Source organism: Pseudophryne corroboree, chromosome 2 (genome assembly GCF_028390025.1).
Source record: "Pseudophryne corroboree isolate aPseCor3 chromosome 2, aPseCor3.hap2, whole genome shotgun sequence".
NCBI classification, from domain to species: Eukaryota; Metazoa; Chordata; class Amphibia; order Anura; family Myobatrachidae; genus Pseudophryne; species Pseudophryne corroboree.
The window spans coordinates 515,978,716-515,998,007 of NC_086445.1; the positions used below are offsets into that span (position 1 = coordinate 515,978,716).

Sequence of the window (19,292 nt, forward strand, 5' to 3'; positions counted from 1 at the left end):
TCTGCAGAATTCACAGAAATGTCACAACTTGAAAAATGTCTGTACTATCCTATTTATGTTAAAACATGTCCTTAAGGGTGGAAACATTTTTATTATACCACATCATGACCTAAAACAGAAGTGTGCCTATTACACAGCGATACTGCGTGCTGATAATGAAGAAAAAATTCCAGCTCTCCTCAAACGATTTCTAAAATCACACCTAAGGGTATAGTTACTACAGTGCGGGTTTTTAGAAGTGGAGAAGCTGAAAATGGCAGCCAACTAGATTATATTTATCATTTATCCAGCACCTTTGGTTACTATGGGAAACATTTCCACTTCTAAAAACCAGCTCTTTATTAAAAACCCCAAACAGGATCTTAAGACCTACTGTTCCACGATCTCTATGTACCCCATCTGTGTCACCCCCATCTGTCTACCCCTCCCCTTAGAATGTAAGCTCTCACGAGTAGGACCTTCTTCCCTCATGTGCTTATCCTTTTCTTACTTTAATAATCCTCAACTGCCCAAATCACGCAATTTTTTTGGCCACCTTGGAACTTGTATCTGTAGTTTACTGGCGTAGTTATGCTTAGTCACCCTGTACTTGTCCTATATTGTCTTCAACTGTAAGTCACTGTTTTCCTGTTTTGATTATGTGCATATGTACTCTGTAATTGGGCGCTGCGGAACCCTTGTGGGCCATATAAATAAAGGATAATAATTATATATATATAGAAAAGGGTTGGAACGGCGGCACTCAGGAAAATAAAACGCAGACACAGCCACTTGTATAAGTCAACGTTTCAAAGCTGGTGCTTTTTCGTCAGGACATTGCCCTGACGAAAAAGCACCAGCTTTGAAACGTTGGCTTATACAAGTGGCTGTGTCTGCGTTTTATTTTCCTGAGTGCCGCCGTTCCAACCCTTTTCTACATAGCAGTGCCATCTGCATTAACGGAAGGCAACGGGGACAGTATTCACAAGTAACAGTGAGTGCCGGACTTTCTGCATAATATATATATATACATACACACACACACGCACAGATATATATACACACACACACACAATGACAAACTGGCCAGATTAACCCACATCTATATGAGGCATTATGACTACTCTGAGAATACAAGAAATGATTCTATGTAATAAGGGCAGTGGAATTTCCACAAAATGAGACATTTCAGGATTTTAGTAATTATTCAGTATTGTGAGAATAAAGCTGTCAATACAACTATCAGACATTGCACAGAGAAAGCACAGGGAAGATGTATAAATATGAACTAATCAATATTTAACAAAATTATCTAATACTGTGTTACAAGTATAATATAAAAAAAATGGTGGTATAGCGGGGGGTAGCGTTATTAAAAAAAAAACACTGATGATATAAGCAAAAAGGCATTAAATTAAAAGGGGGATATTACAAGTGGGACCACTGTATATAATGAAATGTCCAAGACAAACTAAGATTCCTCAATAGAGAACTTCAACAGATATTCATGTGGAGAAAATGGATTTCCTATGAATTTCTGACATCCTGTTTTGCAAGAAGCTGGAAGTCCCATTACTTTAGGCTATATAAGGACACAAAAAGGGAGTTGCCAAAACAAAACTGAAATTACGTTTAATACTAAACATATTTATAAACCATATAATATTCATATTGTATTTCCCTTTCAATACAGAAATGTATCCAGCAATCCAGCAAATATTTCCTTGCCTTTTTATGACATACAGTTGTTTCAAGAATTTCATAACAAAAGGGTTAAATCAAATTGACCAGATACCATAAATTCCAGTTAAGGGAGAGACTAACAGCTGGGAATCCCATAACCAGTTGTTGGGAGACCCATAACCAGCTGTTCTACCAGTAAAACCAGTCCCCCTAACAATCCATATCAATAAGACTAGTCACTACACAGAGACATCAAAGTTCAACCCGGCTCCTAGAATTGTACCAAAGTGTAAATAGGACCACTCCCAAGCATTTCTGTAAAATTCATTACACTACAATACACCCCTTCACAGAAACAGATGAGTGTACATATTAAATTGCATTCATTTCTAACAAAAACCCGGCAAGTCCAAGCTGTCCGGGTGGTTAAGCTGACATTATTTCAGTATCATTTCCAAGGAGATGGCTTCTAAGCAGCACATTTCTTTCAAATAATACACAGTCCACGTTACGCAGAGAACGCAACTTGAACAAGAGGATTAAAGGCTTATTTTTAAATATGTAAAACAAAGAAACATAATGCAACATGAAAATACCATCATAAGTAAAAATATTATAAATATAATGGGAAAGACAGAATGAAATCATAAACTGACCAGTTTAAATTAGAACTAGCCTAGTCATATAGCAGTAACTGAAGCGGAGTAATTGAGCCCAATATGGCCACAGCAGAAAACACAAATGCTGTACATGGTGGTACTTTTGTGGCTTTTATAAACTATTATTGCATCGTATATTTGTGTAGATTATTTCCCATTTTACTTGGTCGCTAAAGCTGGGTACACACTAGATGATTTTTTGGACAATTTGTCGTTCAGCGACAGATCTTAATGATAAATTGTCCACACTATTGCATGCTCTTGCAAGTCATTCGTTGTGTGTTTTGGTTGGCCCTAAATGCTGGTCAATCCGAGGATGTAATTAACGATGTTTAGCACATTGCACAGTGTGTACGCACTATGGGGGTAATTCAGAGTTGATCGCAGCAGCAAATTTGTTAGCAGTTGGGCAAAACCATGGGGGTCATTCCGAGTTGATCGCTCGCTGCCGATTAGGTTAAAAAAATGGCAAAACTGCGTAATGCGTCGCAATGCGCACGCGCGTCGTATGGGTACACCGAGCATCATTGCTGTGCAATGTTTCTAACGAAGAATCCATTCGCACAGGCGATCGCAAGGAGATTCACAGGAAGAGGGCGTTTGTGGGTGTCAACTGACCATTTTCTGGGAGCGGTAGGAAAAACGCAGGCGTGTCCAGGCGGGACCTCCGTCGCTAAAATCATCACACAGGATAAGTAACTACAGGGCTGGTCTTCTTTTGCACAAAATGTGTTTGTGCCGCTCGGCTGCACAGGCGTTCGCACACTTGCAAAGCGAAGATACACTCCCCCGTGGGCGGCGACTATGCGTTTGCACGGCTGCTAAAAGTAGCTAGCGAGCGAACAACTCGGAATGAGGGCCAATGTGCACTGCAGGTGTGGCAGATGTAACATTTGCAGAGAGAGTTAGATTTGGGTGGGTTATTTTGTTTCTGTGCAGGGTAAATACTGGCTGCTTTATTTTTACACTGCAATTTAGATTTCAGTTGAACACACCCCACCCAAATCTAACTCTCTCTGCACATGTTACATCTGCCACCCTTCCCTGCAGTGCACATGGTTTTGCCCAACTGCTAACAAGTTTGCAGCTGCGATCAACTCTGAATTAGCCCCTATGGGCATTACTCAAAGATATACGCAGCAAAATCTGCGTCCATCTCCGCACATGCTGGGGACTGCCTAGTACAGGGCAAGGCCGCCCAGCGTGTGTGGCGCCACCTCACGATGCACTCAAAATGTAATTGTGGACGCATCTAATTAAGGTTGACCCCCCCGCAGTACAGCCTGGTGCCTGCGTCTCAGTTCCGGCAGCCATTCTGAGTAACAATGGGGTGACTCTGCTGGTCGATTATGGGAGGTTCTGCACCCACTACAGCATGTTTGTACGTGAGGACACCAGTGGGCATCTCCGTAGATTTCCAGGTGGCTACTGCATTAGCACATCTTGGCACAGTGGCCGCATAAAAAAAACCTGCAGATGATACACAGTGCAAGCTATTTTTTTTGTTGAAAAGACACTTTCACACAGTACTGCAGATATATCCATTGGGAATAAGATGGGATAATCCCACAAATCCATTATGTTAAAGGAGTCTAGTTTGCCAGGGACCCCTGTATGACCTATATTGTTTTTCCACCAAAATCCCGGGTCTGACTCAGGCATTTTTCCCGGTTACACTCGCCAATGTCCCCATTTCCACCGCACTGTATTCACGCAATCTGTAGCTTGTGTGTGCCCAGCTCTCCCAACAAGGACCAGTATGTAAACAAGCCTCTCCCAGCCTGTCCTCTGGTCCCTGGCAATGACATCAGCAGCCAGCGCCTAGGAGGGACCAATCAGCTGTTTTTGGAAAGTCCCAGGTAGAAAATACCGGGTGGTCTTCACTTTGCCGGCGGTTGGGCTCCCGGCAACCAGCATACCGGCGCCGGAATCCACCCCCCCCCCCCGGAGGGAGAATAAATAGATAGCGCGCCACCGTGCACACAGCGTGGCGAGCGCAGCAAGACAGAAAGAGGCTCATTTGTGCTCGCTCAGCTTGTCAGTATGCCAGCGAGCGGTCAGGATTCCGGCGCCGGTATAGGATTCCGGCGCCGGTATGCTGGTCGCCGGGAGCCCGACCACCGGCATAACATACTACACCCGAAAATACCAGGTAAGAGCTGTTTCCACTGCAGGTCACCCAGGAAAGACCCGTTAAAAAGCCCGCTTGTTACCACGGTACAAATTCCATGTCACTAACATTCATATACTTACCCTAATATATCCTAAAGTAAAGAGAATAAAGTGGTCAGTTGTTACAATGGATACACACAGGTCAGACCGCAAAAACAGACAAAAGTCAAGTAAGAAAACAACGCAAACCAGGACAACTGTAGGAGTCCAATGTCCTGGGATATTGCAGTTCAGATATGACACAGCCAGTTGCTTCCATCCCGCCATAAAAGTGCAAAGGCAGAGAAAACGTATTGATGTACACGCAGTTCAAAATTGAAAACCTGCTTAAAGACTTTTGAGGGAGAATTCAATTGTTATTTAGGGCAACCATAAGTAATGGGCACTTAACAGAGCTATTCAGCTATTTTGCCCTCAACCTATCCTTTTTACCCATCTACCTCCGCACTACTGGCCATTTACTTTCCTCTGCCAATAATCACGCGTGACATCTCTTCCCAACTGATTATCTCATCCCACTCTTTTCTCCAGGATTTTGCTCCCAACCTCTGGAACTCTGTACCTCTCCTTATCAGACTCTCCACTTCTCTGCAAAGATTCTCTTAAGCCCTACTACTTTACTAAAGCTTATCAGGTCTCATCCAAAGGACCCCAGTCCTTATCTGACCCCCAACCTTATAGATTGTAAGCTCTTATGGGCAGAGCCCTCTTCCTTTCCTCTCCTCTGCTATTATTTCTCCCATGCTTAGTGTAGACCTGAGGCCACTGGCCTAACTGTAATGGATGCACACGGGTCCCTGGGTCCAGGGCGGCCCACACCCTGCACTCATTTAACTATACTGACCACTTTGTCGGCCCTGTGCTGTCTGCAGAGCTTCGGCAACCACTGGAAAATTGGGCGCCACGGCCATTTTCCAGAGATTCGCACATGCGCAATAGAGATGTCCCCAGTTACTTAGTAACAGACCAAATATGGGAAAATGAGGCAACAGAAGATGTCTATTATTTTCTTCCTGATCTTCTGGTACTTAGGTGCTGCTCATGTACCAATCACTGACTACATGTGGTATGTAGCTGCCATCTACTTTGCACCAATAGGAGAATATTGCCTTCTCTAGTGTTTTCTTAGTCAGTCTACCTACATATACAATAACACAACTTATCAGGAATGTCTAATCTTAAAAGATAGAATCGGGTGCAATTATATATTCACAACAATTGTCTTTTTTTTTATATAAGATATATTAGCAGCTCCTATTTGATTATCTGGAAATCAGTAAAGTGATCAAAGGAAATTTTGTGTTACTTAACTAATAAATGAGTATCAGCAAGGAGCGCTCTAGATTAAAAATAGAATAACATTTAATAACATTCAAAATAATTTCTTTAAAAATATCAAATGCTTTCAGAATAGCAATATTAAACCACAAGCAGTTGCCGTAAACATAGGGTTAATACCCTTATTATCGATATGACTGAATTGAGTCCAGAAAAAAAAATGTTTTTTATAACAGTCAATCATAAGCAATCCTGGATATAAACACACAGATGCAAAGTTGTTACTGATGATAAACGGGTACACTATGCTACTACCCCTGATTTACACACAGTTCCCACCCATAGGACTTGATTTGGTCGTCCGCATTCAGTGTCGTCCACGGAGTCAAAGGGTTACGGCATCAGGGAGCTTAATTCACAGAGGCGCTTACAAGCCGCCGATCACTGCTGATGTCCGGCTCTCGCAATAACTGTCCACCGTGCGGCCTGGGACTCAGGTGGCTGTTGTATAATAATACCGTCCAAGATTGGTAAGAGGTTTCTATGGGGGAGGGCGTACCCAGGATTTTGTGAATTGCCCAGGATGTCCAGTTGTATTATAGCGGCTCCTGCTTGTGTCGGCTCACTCTCTACATGTTTCTCCGCTATTCCAGAGCCAGCGGTTTCCTCAGTAGAAGTGTCAATTTCTATTTTTAATCTAGAGCTCTCCTTGCGGTTACTTATTTATTAATTAAGTAACACAAAATATACAATAACAATGTATCACTACACTGACTTAAAAAGAATAACTTACCTGGATATATTACAATACTGAGCAACCACTGTGCTTTTGTGCTGGACATTCATTGTGATATTAAAATCGTGAACTATATCATTGTTATTATATTGTCACCTTGGGACAAAGTACAGTCATTATCATGTCAAACTGATACTATATTGATAGTAGATAATACCAGAACACTTACATTTATATTGTTCATTGTTTGGTTCCGATCAATTTCCTGATCTTTGATGACCAGGCAATCTTGATCCGCATTGTCTCTGTCACTTTAATAGCAGTAATAGGAATTACTTTATTTTATTACAAACCTGTATATGCATTTTTTTTTTCAGCATTCAAGATCGTATTGATGTTTTCAAGTTTTCAAGAAGTACCTGAGTACGTGTGTGTTTTGGATAGGTTTCTTTTGAGATCACATTCTTTTACTATATGTTGTATTAAATGTTAAGCTTTATACAGAAGATCTGTTTTATTAGGTGAGTGTCCCAACCAAGACAGTACTTTTCTTTCTCGCTTTCACTTTGAATTCATTGTTACTATGTCAGTATATGCACAACTGTGTGTATCATAATGATTTGCACTATGTACGTATTTGCTGTAAGACACTATGGGGTATATGCAATTGCGGTCGAATTCCCGCAAATGTCGAAAAATGGGGCATTTTTAACACAAAAAAATATTCGACCATGCAATACAGTACTTTTCGACAAAAAAAACTGCCGTTTCAGATTCGACTTTTTGCAATTCGACATTTACTCAAATTCGACATGTCTGCAATGGTAAAAATGCGGCTTTTCGACAAAAGTATATTCAATTGAAGAATGTCGATTCGACAACAGTGCTTTTTTCGACAGTCATTTCGTCAGTTTCAGTCCGCCTCATTTTGCTGGCGGAATCTAATAAAAAAATTTAAAAACATGTTTTTTTGGTGGGGTTTTTTATTGCTAATAGCATATCTATTTATATTAGAAGGGATTATGTACTTGGTTTGTCTATTAGGAGCCACAAGTATTATTTTTATATTTTTTAAAAGAATATAATTTTTTTTTACTGACTAAAATAATATGGAGAGATCAGAGCATGTTTTTCAGTGGGAAGGGGTGGGAATGGGTTAAAAATCCTGAAAAAAAATGCGTGGGGTCCCCCCCTCCTAAGCATAACCAGCCTTGGGCTCTTTGAGCCGGTCCTGGTTGTAAAAATACAGGGGGGAAAATGACAGGGGATCCCCTGTATTTTCACAACCAGCACCAGGCTCTGCGTCCAGTCCTGGTGCAAAAAATACGGGAGACAAAAGACGTAGGGGTCCCCCGTATTTTTAACACCAGCACCAGGCTCCACTAGTCAGAGAGATAATGCCACAGCCGGGGGACACTTTTATATCGGTCCCTGCGGCCGTGGCATTAAATCACTAACTAGTCACCCCTGGCCGGGGTACCCTGGAGGAGTGGGGACCCATTAAATCAAGGGGTCCCCCCCCCTCCAGCCACCCAAGGGCCAGGGGTGAAACCGAGGCTGTACCCCCATCCAAGGGCTGCGGATGGGGGGCTGATAGCCAAGTGACAAAAATAAAGAATATTGTTTTTTTGTAGCAGAACTACAAGTCCCAGCAAGCCTCCCCCGCAAGCTGGTACTTGGAGAACCACAAGTACCAGCATGCAGGGGAAAACAGGCCCGCTGGTACCTGTAGTTCTACTGCAAAAAAAATACCCAAATAAAAACAGTACACGCACACCGTGAAAGTAAAACTTTATTACATACATGCACGCCAACACACACATACTTACCTATGTTCACACGCCGACTCTGTCCACTTCTCCAAGTAGAATCCACGGGGTACCTGAAAATAAAATTATACTCACCATAATCCAGTGTAGCTTCTGTCCTCTTCTTTTTTGTAATCCACATACTTTGCAAAAAAACAAACCGGAAAACCCGATCCACGCACTGAAAGGGGTCCCATGCTTACACATGGGACCCCTTTCCCCGACTGCTGAGACCCCCCCCCCCCGTGACGCCTGTCACAGAGGGTCCCTTGAGCCAATCAGGGAGCGCCACGTCGTGGCACTCTCCTGATTGGCTGTGCGCGTCTGAGCTGTCAAACGGCGCATAGCACTATGCCGCTCCATTATCTTCAATGGTGGGAACTTTGCGGTCAGCGGTGAGGTTACTCGCGACGTGGCGCTTCCTGATTGGCTCAAGGGACCCTCTGTGACAGGAGTCACGGGGGGTCTCAGCAGTCGGGGAAAGGGGTCCCATGTGTAAACGTGGGACCCCTTTCAGTGCGTGGATCGGGTTTTCCGGTTTGTTTTTTTTGCAAAGTACGTGGATTACAAAAAAGAAGAGGACAGAAGCTACACTGGATTATGGTGAGTATAATTTTATTTTCAGGTACCCCGTGGATTCTACTTGGAGAAGTGGACAGAGTCGGCGTGTGAACATAGGTAAGTATGTGTGTGTCGGCGTGCATGTATGTAATAAAGTTTTACTTTCACGGTGTGCGTGTACTGTTTTTATTTGGGTATTTTTTTTGCAATAGAACTACAGGTACCAGCGGGCCCGTTTTTCCCCCGCATGCTGGTACTTGTGGTTCTCCAAGTACCAGCTTGCAGGGGAGGCTTGCTGGGACATGTAGTTCTGCTACAAAAACCAATATTCTTTATTTTTGTCACTTGGCTATCAGCCCCCCATCCGCAGCCCTTGGATGAGGGGGGACAGCCTCGGGCTTCACCCCTGGCCCTTGGGTGGCTGGAGGGGGGGACCCCTTGATTTAAGGGGTCCCCACTCCTCCAGGGTACCCCGGCCAGGGGTGACTAGTTAGTGATTTAATGCCACGGCCGCAGGGACAGATATAAAAGTGTCCCCCGGCTGTAGCATTATCTCTCTGACTAGTGGAGCCGGTGCTGGTGTTAAAAATACGGGGGACCCCTACGTCTTTTGTCCCCCGTATTTTTTGCACCAGGACCGGACGCAGAGCCCGGTGCTGGTTGTGAAAATACGGGGGATCCCCTGTCATTTTTCCCCCCGTATTTTTACAACCAGGACCGGCTCAAAGAGCCCGAGGCTGGTTATGCTTAGGAGGGGGGACCCCACGCATTTTTTTTCAGGATTTTTTACTCAGTTTTGTGACGTCCATGAAGTCGAATCCAGGACGCACACTATCGTCAATTGGTCCGTTTTTCGACAGCGGGACTGTCGAATCCGTTTTTTATTGAATATGTCAAATTCGGGTCCCGGCAGGAGGGTGTCTGACTGTCGAATTTAAAAACGGTCGAATTCTGCAATTGCATATACCCCTATAGCCCTTTGTGAGGCATAGCGAAAGGTTAATAATAATAATAAGATGATGCCTCCCCATAACCAAGCCCATAGTAATAAACGTCACTTTGACAATATTACTACTGTAAACCTCTGATTGATGAATTTTCTTGTATGAACACATTTTTTGAGGTAGAACTGTGGTGCTTACCCCTATGTATAGGAAAGGGACATTTTGGAAAAAATCCTGTTATTGATAACATGCAGAATAATCAGAGAAAATATCAGTACACTGTGCCGATTAATATAAGGGTGCTTACCCAATGGTGCTAGGAAAACTACAGTAACACCGAATGTCAAATACACTCACATCAGTGACTGCATTGCAGCTGGGGAGTAGGGAGAGAGGGCGGGGACTTATTTAATGGCGGATATAAATTGCAGCAAAGGGCACCGTAGTGTAAGGGCAGTAGGGATAGCAAAGCACACATAAACATGAACATATAGATGGCAGATAGAAAAATGAAGGGGAGTGGGAAGGGCTTGATTGTGAGACCTTCCAATCTAATCTTTCAAAGGTGCCACAAATATTCACCTCACACAAAGATTAATTATTTTATTCGGCTATTTTAAACAATACAACAGCAATTCTACAAATATGATATGAATAAAAATAAAGGACATATAATAACTGCTACAGTAAACCCATACATTCACAGCATGCTGATATGGAAACAGTTTTTACTGTATATTAGTCTTCACGATAGGTGGTATTAGCAGGGCGCTGCGATTTTTAAAGAGCAAAATGCGTCCTGCCCATTTAGCGGCACCCTACTAAAACAGCCTTCCAGTTTGCCATGCTGCCACCGCGTGAATAGATGCCGTGCACATGTGCACGCCATCTACTCACATTAAAAGGGAGAGCTTGGGGGAAGACCATCAACTCCGTAAGTGCCAAGCACAACCCCATTAATGATGCAAAAGGCTCAACGCGCCCCCACAACGCCCCAAAAAATAGCGCTGTGAAAGCATAGAATAAAACGTAATGACCCCATGACCTTTCAGCCTCAAGACATGATCGCTGAAACGTGCATTCTGTTTTTTTTTTTTTTTTTTTACTGCAGTCCACTGCTTCTAGTTATGCATCCAATTAGCACTGATTCCGTCTCCTAGTAACATCAGATCCCTGCTAGTGCTACACAGGCATCTGATTTCTGTATTCCAGTTTGACCAGTCACTGACAGCAGTGTCCTAAGATAACCATTATTGCCCCTGCCCCACATTACGGGGCTATGACTGATCAGATAGATACAGGAAGGAAGTGTCTGGAACACACCTGGTGTACCCTCTCAGCGTCTATCCTGGGGGGAGACACACCTTTGCTGGTTTACCACACCTTCCAAATCAGACGCCTCTAAGCTTTAAGAAGCAGGGCTTTCTACTTCTTTTGTATATTGATACATCATTGTGCACCGTGTCAAGAGTCACATACCACCCATGCTCCCTGAATACCACATTGATTTACAGTATGTGCCACTCTCTCCCCCCCCCCCCCCCAAATAATTTTATTATAGAACTGTACACATGAGAAATTATGTGGCACTTTTTTTTCTCTTTTCTTTTTTTTAAATATAAATGAATTCAATACAAACAACATTACTGATTTTTTTTATTTCAAACTCTACTTAAACTAACATTATTCAGAATTAAATCAGTTTTTAATGCTACAACGTACAGAACAATGACTCCTTTCCTGGCCGTGTCATTTACACAGTGCAGTGACAATGCTGCTACATCCTTGCCAACCACTACAGCTGTTGTCACAACTGTAAATAAAACACATTTTGCAAGTCTGGCCAATGCAACACACCCTTGTCTGTGTTATATACCTTAGCTGTACCTCACATTAGGCTTTCCTCATACTAAAACCATTCCTTAAACTTGGCACTCTACTGTGCTGTTGCAACTTTATGGCAACAAAAGACAGTAAGGGCATTTATTAGAAAAAAGGTGGCGGTTCATACATGTAAATACATAATTCTGACAGAAAGTTCAGTGTGGTATTTTGCAAATTTACAATCATGCAACTATTGTTTAAGAAATGTGTCCCCATAACTCACAAAGCTAAACCTTCAGGTCATACCTACCTATATTACAACGCCAGATGCAAAAGAAATGCATGTTTTTAAAATGACAAATACACGAAACCTACTTGCAAGGCACATTCACAAATATGTGCTTCAAAAATGGGTAAAATGCAGGAAAACTAATGCGACTCTTTGGGGCAATTTCAATTGTTTTCGGAAACCCGTAAGTAATAGGCATCCAATGAAAGCTATTCAACTGTTTTTCCATGGGCACTCATTATTTCTGCTGGCACGCTACTGAGGTGGCGAGGTCCACAAATAGTCAGGCTTTTGGGTACCCAAACTGCCTTTTTGGCAGAGCGCCCAATACCGAGAACGGGGTCCAGCCGCTTTATGGGTCTAAATGTGGTTCATTTGGGCACGTCAAGCCAATGACACTTGCAGAACAATTGTTTATACATACCCTATAGTACTGGTACTAGCAGTGGGTATTAAGTTAACATGTTCCAAAACTTTAATCACCACTCATAACATATAGACAGGAAAGAGCTTATAGATTGTAACATTGTGAGCAGGGTTCTCTTACCTCCGTCTCTGTTTTGTTTTTTACTATTTGTTCCCAATTGTAAGGCACGATGGAATATTCTGGCACTGTATAAATAACTTCAGAAATAAAGCGCCCAAAAACTATTCATCCTATTATGAAAGGTTTTCTGGCAGTAGCGGCTGACAAGTGCATTCACCAAAAAAGTTCACCTATGGAAATGACCCCCAAAACTTCTGTACTTGGGGCACATTTATTCAAGCAATTTGTATTGTGGTTCCTCTGGCTGCTCCAGCCCTAGCATAGGGATAACTACATAAGAATCACACGAACAAATCAAAGGAAGCTGTCAAACATGGGGACAGGGTAATGACATTGGGATCCGGTCTGAAGGTTGACAATGTTTAGGTCGACAGGGTTTGAAGGTCGACATGAGTTTTTCATTTATTTATTTTTTTTTAAACTTTTTCATATTTAACGATCCACGCGGACTACGATTGGGAATAGTAACCTGGGTCGAGCGCAGCGGTAGCGGAGCGAGGCCCCTTGCCCAAAGTTCGCCATGCGAGGGGAATCTGTGCACTAATTCAGCTTCCCAGTAACTGTACGGAGAAAACGACACCCAAAAAACATGAAAAACTCATGTCAACCTTTTGACATGTCGACCTAGAACATGTTGACCTAGAAACCCTGTCGACATAGTGGTCGACCTAAACATTGTTGACCTAGACACTGTCGATCTAATGATCCTCACCCGATGACATTTGCCCTACAAGCCAACAAAGTAGTTTGCTCCTACATTCTTTATGTCAATATATTACAATATAAACTGTGATATGATTACATACGTACCTGTAGACAATTTTTCCCTACCATATCAGCAGATTTATTTATAATGTTACATAACTGGAAGCCATTTATTCCTGTTACCTTCAATTTACACAGCTAGCTGATTCATTGTACTCATGTCTATATTATTCCTCTGGAATGTCCACCGTTTGTTATAAGCTAAAGCACTATATACAAAAAGACAACAGCTAAGAAATGGCTACTGTTACTGCCAAGGCTACTCCTTTCTGCTGTTCCCTTTATTGTTACATCCTGATTTATCCTGTTATTGTTAGTTACATAGTAGGTATATATCATATCGTATACTCCGAAGAAGGCTGTAATCTCCTCTCTTGTGATCACCATATTACGTCAATTTACTTTCCCTTCTCCTTGTTAACCACAAGAACCATCGTTTAGCCCTTTAGACCAACAATTAATTGTTTAGGTACTTTTTCTTCTTCCGAAGAATGCATGGCTGACATTTGTTAGCTCCAAAACTATACTAATATGTATATCCTACTACTTTTGTCTCAACATTATTGAATCCTGACTTCCTGCCATGTCTACACTTACTAGCTGCTTATTTGCTGTACAGCCACACATATGCTTTGCTAAGATAACTGTACAGTGAAAAACAAATTTATTCATTACAGATAAAATAGAACAGAACTAATGGTGCCCATACACTTGTGAGATAATCGGTGCTATCCTTCGATTTCGACAGCATCTGTGAGAGAAATCGAAGGATTGTATGCACATTTTAGTACCTTTCGAAGCGATGCGCGGGCACGTCGGTCGAATCTCACGTCTCAAGATAGTATGTGCTGCACTTAATATTTATCGAATCGCAGCGCGATCGCATGTGTTTTTAAAAACACATGCTATATGTCGCACTGTGAAGTGCGATGGGCCCCCGCCCGGCGGTGACGTGCCCATCACGTGATTGCCATGCGACCTATCGCATGATCGCATGGTAATCACTTTGGCAGTTCAGGTGCGATTTCATCGCACCTGAACTGCCGGTGCGATGCCCCGCGATGTCGCGTTGCGGGGCATCGCACAAGTGTATGGGCACCATAACTTTCATATATTCAACTTTTACATTTCCAAAGATCCATATAATGTGGATATTAAAGTCATTACTGCCCTGTACCAATACAAATATGATATAAATTATTCATCATTAACACTCTTTATTGTTCCATTCATCCGGACTGATGTAAACGCTAATAATATGTTGATGTTATACACCGTAGTATGCCTGTTCACACACGGAATCTATGCTATACCCAAAAATTGTCTCCTATATGTGGCCTTGTAAATGTTATACAATGATTGTTCCATTCCTGTCACACCCTACACAACTACTATTATTCATGTCACTGTTACACCCATGTTGTATCTTATGCCTTTTAGAGCCCAAGACTATCCTTTACCAATATCAATGTTACGCCCATGGCTGTGTACATCACTGTTACACCCAGAAGTCTTAACACAAGACACACTACCACCCTTCAGTCTCTTTTAAGTATTGGTCTGCCTCTCAGAGGTGATAGCTGTGGAGCAGTGTCACCGCCTGACAGTTACTCAAAGCTTTATCCTGCCTCATACCACATGTATGACATATTGCAGGTGCGGCATGTGAGATCCAAACATAAAGTAGCCACTTTCACGCTTTCCATATAAGTGTCTCACCTATAAGAAGGTAAAACGGAGGACAGGGGTCATTATCATACTCCAACAACAGACTGACTCCTGGAAATAGAAGAAAAGTGCTGCTGGCTCTCTTACACAACACAGAGAGAAATTCCTGCATGAAACAAGCTCACTCCTCCATTGTTATTAATAATAGTATGGGCAGTGTCCCCTTCCTGGCTGGAGTTACACCCAGGCTCTGTCCCTGAGACTTATCTCCATCCACTATGTGGACTCCACATTACAGTCACCCTCAGCCTGCCCCTTATTACTCCTGTTGGACTGTCATAGAGGGTCAGGCACAATATGTAAACATCCAGGACCCTCTCTGAGGGTAAGGCACATTGCACACACATCTGTTACTGTCTCTGAGGGTCAGGCACATTGCACACACATCTAGGACTGTCTCTGAGAGTCTGGCACATTGCACACACATCCATGACTGTCTCTGAGGGTCAGGCACAATTTACACACATCCAGGACTGTCTCCGAGGGTCAGGAACATTGCACACACATCCAACACTCTCTCTGAGGGTCAGGAACATTGCACACACATCCAGGACTGTCTCTGAGGGTCAGGCACAATGCATACACATCCAGGACTCTCTCTGAGGGTCAGGAACATTGCACACACATCCAGGACTGTCTCTGAGGGTCTGGCACATTGCACACACATCTAGGACCGTCTCTGAGGGTCTGGCACATTGCACACACATCTAGGACTGTCTCTGAGGGTCTGGCACATTGAACACACATCTAGGACTGTCTCTGAGGGTCTGGCACATTGAACACACATCTAGGACTATCTTTGAGGGTCAGGCACATTGCACACACGTCTAGGACTGTCTCTGAGGGTCAGGCACATTGCACACACATCTAGGACTGTCTCTGAGGGTAAGGCACATTGCACACACATCTAGGACTATCTTTGAGGGTCAGGCACATTGCACACACGTCTAGGACTGCCTCTGAGGGTCAGGCACATTGCACACACGTCTAGGACTGTCTCTGAGGGTCAGGCACATTGCACACACGTCTAGGACTGTCTCTGAGGGTCAGGCACATTGCACACACGTCTAGGACTGTCTCTGAGGGTCAGGCACATTGCACACACGTCTAGGACTGTCTCTGAGGGTCAGGCACATTGCACACACATCTAGGACATTGCACACATATCCAGGACTGTCTCTGAGGGTCAGGCACAATGAACACACATCCTGGACTGTCTTTGAGGGTCAGGACTGTCTCTCTCTCTGCGTGTCAGGCAATACACTGTACACATGCTACTGTAGTGACTGTCTCTTGCCCCCTAGGACAGACCCTCCCTGTATTACCAGGCTATCCCCCTACTAAGCACTGGGTACCACATGTCACCCCATGGCCAGGACAGAGGTATCATTGAGGTAAGAAAGTTCCTGGAGGACACAGCATCAGCCGGCCCAAGCCCTGGTATAGCCGCACACTGCCGGTACCTTTATATCTCTCCAGCACTCCCTCATACGCCCGCACGAACTCATGCTCCTGATAGCGATCCACCGGGAGCTGGCCCGGGATATACCCGGACATGTCGACCGATCTACCCGCTATGTGCCCGGTAACCACCGGTCAGTCCGGTGCCTGTAGAAGCGACTTCCGGCTCCTGTCTCCGCCCCGTGAGCATAGAGATCGGGGACACCCAGCCGAGCTATCGGGTACTACACCTGGGAGTGCGCAGCCTGGGCGGACACGCTGCAGCCTCAGCCCAGGAAAACTGCGATTACACGGAGCAGGGAGGAGGCCATCTAGCGGCAGCTGGCGGCATTGCAGCAGGACAGGACGCGGCGACGGGCTCCGGCAGTGGCAGCAGAGTTCCCGGGGACGGGAGAGACGGCTCAGCAGCTGCCTCATCACCAAGCCCCCGCTGCTCCGTCCTCCCACTCCTCAGCGTTACACCCTGCTGTATACTGAGCGCAGACAGGTAATGACAGCATACTGGTAGTAACATATCTCTGCGTGCGAATACACAACTCGCCGGCACTGGCACAATTAGCCAAAGCGGATTTCTTCCATTCCATACAGACACCATGCAAACCCTTATGTCGGTGAGCAGATAGACCTAAACAACCCAGAGTGCTGCTGTTCCCCCATTCCTAGAATAAGAGCTCCCATTACATTCTAGCAGCAGCATGTTGTATTCTGCTTTGTTTACATTCTTTCCGGTATCTCTACATGCAATCATAATACACATGTCATAGACCACATGCAAGAAAGTAGCCCTCTAGCTAGTACATCAATAACCATGCTGGAGTGGTTCTCAAGAGGCTGCTACCACTGTGCAAACAGAAAGCTTAGTAATTAAAGTGGCAGTGTGTATACTCATACAATTCTCCTTTATTAGATAGGCCAAGCTTCTCACTTATAAATAATCATTGCAATCACCTAGAGGCCATTACAAAGATTTTGTGTACAAACACCATAGTTTTCCTGTGTCAGATTTGAATACCTCATACCATTGTAAAGAAATGAACCTATAAATGTATTTTAAAATACTTTCCCAAATAGAGATGATACTTGCTGACATTTCAGTGACCCCGATGAACAGATCCTTGTTAAAATGGATACACGTGAATTAAACACAATGAAGCATGGACTGCTACTGTAGGCGACACCTATGCATTGCTGTATTGCAGCCATTAGTGTCATTATTGTGGCAGGTTTATGGCTTATTTGGTAACCCAGTATGCAAATATTTCCATCCAGATACATTTATCATTCATTTTAGCCCTAAATTCATCTTAAATCTTTTCCTATTGCTTTTTCTCCTTCATGTCTTTTGTGTCATGTGCACTAGTAACGTGTAATGACATTTTCTCTTTGCATCTGGGTGGATGAGAGAACATGAAAGCTTCAGTTTAATATTATAGGCTCTGTCTATATGGGGATTTTCAGTGACCTGATTAGATCTCATAAGAAAATACAGCAAGATATGATTTTCATGAGATTAGTTCCCGCCCAGGAAAATTATGTTAAACAGGCATTTTCTGCACAGAATCTCCTAACATCTCTTTGAATCAACAATTAATCCTGTCCCATTACAATCGAGAGATGAGGATAATCTGCTAAAGCTCACAGAAGGATAAAGTGCAACATCATTCATGTAGCCTGTCTCCAACGAAGAGTGAGCAGAGCTGTACAGTCAAAGCAAAAAAGCCTGTAGATATCTTGAATATTTTTTCTTTATAATGTGTGAATAAAAGATCACTCCTCCTTTGTGGATTCTCTGAGAGGTTTAATAATAATTCCAGTTATGGATGTTGTACTATTCTAAGTGCAACCTGGTCTCAAATATTGCTTAGCTATGGTCTGGCATTTAGAGGGTCTTCCAATGCCTTGTGTGTGCCTGCTACTGCTCAGTTCTCTCCCTCTGAAAGTCACTTTAGATACTGATCTCAGAGAATACTAATATAAAATTGTCTCTTTCTCAATAACATTCAATAATGGGAACTAACTCTCAGATATATATAGCAGATTTGCCACTAAATGTCTACTTGAATAATGAGTTGTTGAACCCCCAACCAATCTAACCCTTAGTAGGTTCATCTACTAGGGTATCTGGCTAATGGTTCAACAGTCAATAGGTCATCCTCATATGGTTGACATGTATAAAAGGTCGACAGGTTCAAATGGTCAACACAAAATCTTTTTATTTGAAATTTTTCTACTTTTTCATGTTATTCCATCCATAATTTCTTTTGGTTTGCTATTTATCAGCATCAGGGACGGGCTGGGACTTTATAATGGCCCTGGCATTGCAGTGTCCGTACGTGCGACAAGGGTGAGTGGCCTCGAGACACGCCCCTGGCAGCTGAGCAGAGCGGTGGGAGGCTGTGCTGTTCACCCATCCCTGACCTCTGTGTGGCTGGACCAGACCATCGGCCCTCCTGGCATTTCCCAGATGGCCAGTCCAGCCCTAATAAGTATTCTCTTGTCAGATCAGTGACTCTGGTAAGAGCGCGTCTTGGCAAGAGTAATTAGTAGCGTGATAGCTTACAATATAACTTTATTTCTGGGTTCAGGCCTGGCTTCACTACTATATATGTATGGCTATTGTTACTCTCTACTACATATGTATGGCATGCTTGTGCAACCATACAGTAGACTGGGGGAAAGGGGATGCAGGTAATATCCAGAAGGATGGGATCCCGGCTGTTGATATAACAACGGCGGAATCCCATGGGACGCCATAAGTCCGGTGTCTAAATCCCGACAGAGGTCGGGATCCCGGCATCAAAATACCTACAGCAGGAATCCTGATCGTTGTTCCAGCGGAACGCACTGGCGTCCTGCCA

The 19,292-nt window shown here is 43.5% G+C and overlaps 1 protein-coding gene and 1 long non-coding RNA gene across 17 annotated transcripts in view; one reads left to right on the forward strand and one right to left on the reverse strand.

Annotated features, from left to right (window-relative positions):
- Positions 1 to 19,292, reverse strand: part of MACF1 (microtubule actin crosslinking factor 1) — a 564,002-nt gene that overhangs the window by 483,828 nt on the left and 60,882 nt on the right. Inside the window, exon 1 of one of the 16 annotated variants that reach the window (XM_063954112.1) lies at positions 16,437 to 16,616. The exons of the other annotated variants lie outside the window; for them this stretch is intronic. Coding sequence (XP_063810182.1) covers positions 16,437 to 16,530 — 94 coding nt within the window. The 5' untranslated portion in view covers positions 16,531 to 16,616. Of the gene's footprint in view, positions 1 to 16,436; positions 16,617 to 19,292 lie in introns of those variants that run through there. 16 annotated transcript variants of the gene reach the window in all.
- Positions 16,626 to 19,292, forward strand: part of LOC135032827 (uncharacterized) — a 49,917-nt gene continuing 47,250 nt past the window's right edge. The window contains exon 1 of the long non-coding RNA XR_010228310.1: positions 16,626 to 16,921. This is a non-coding gene — a long non-coding RNA (uncharacterized LOC135032827). The remainder of the gene's footprint in view (positions 16,922 to 19,292) is intronic.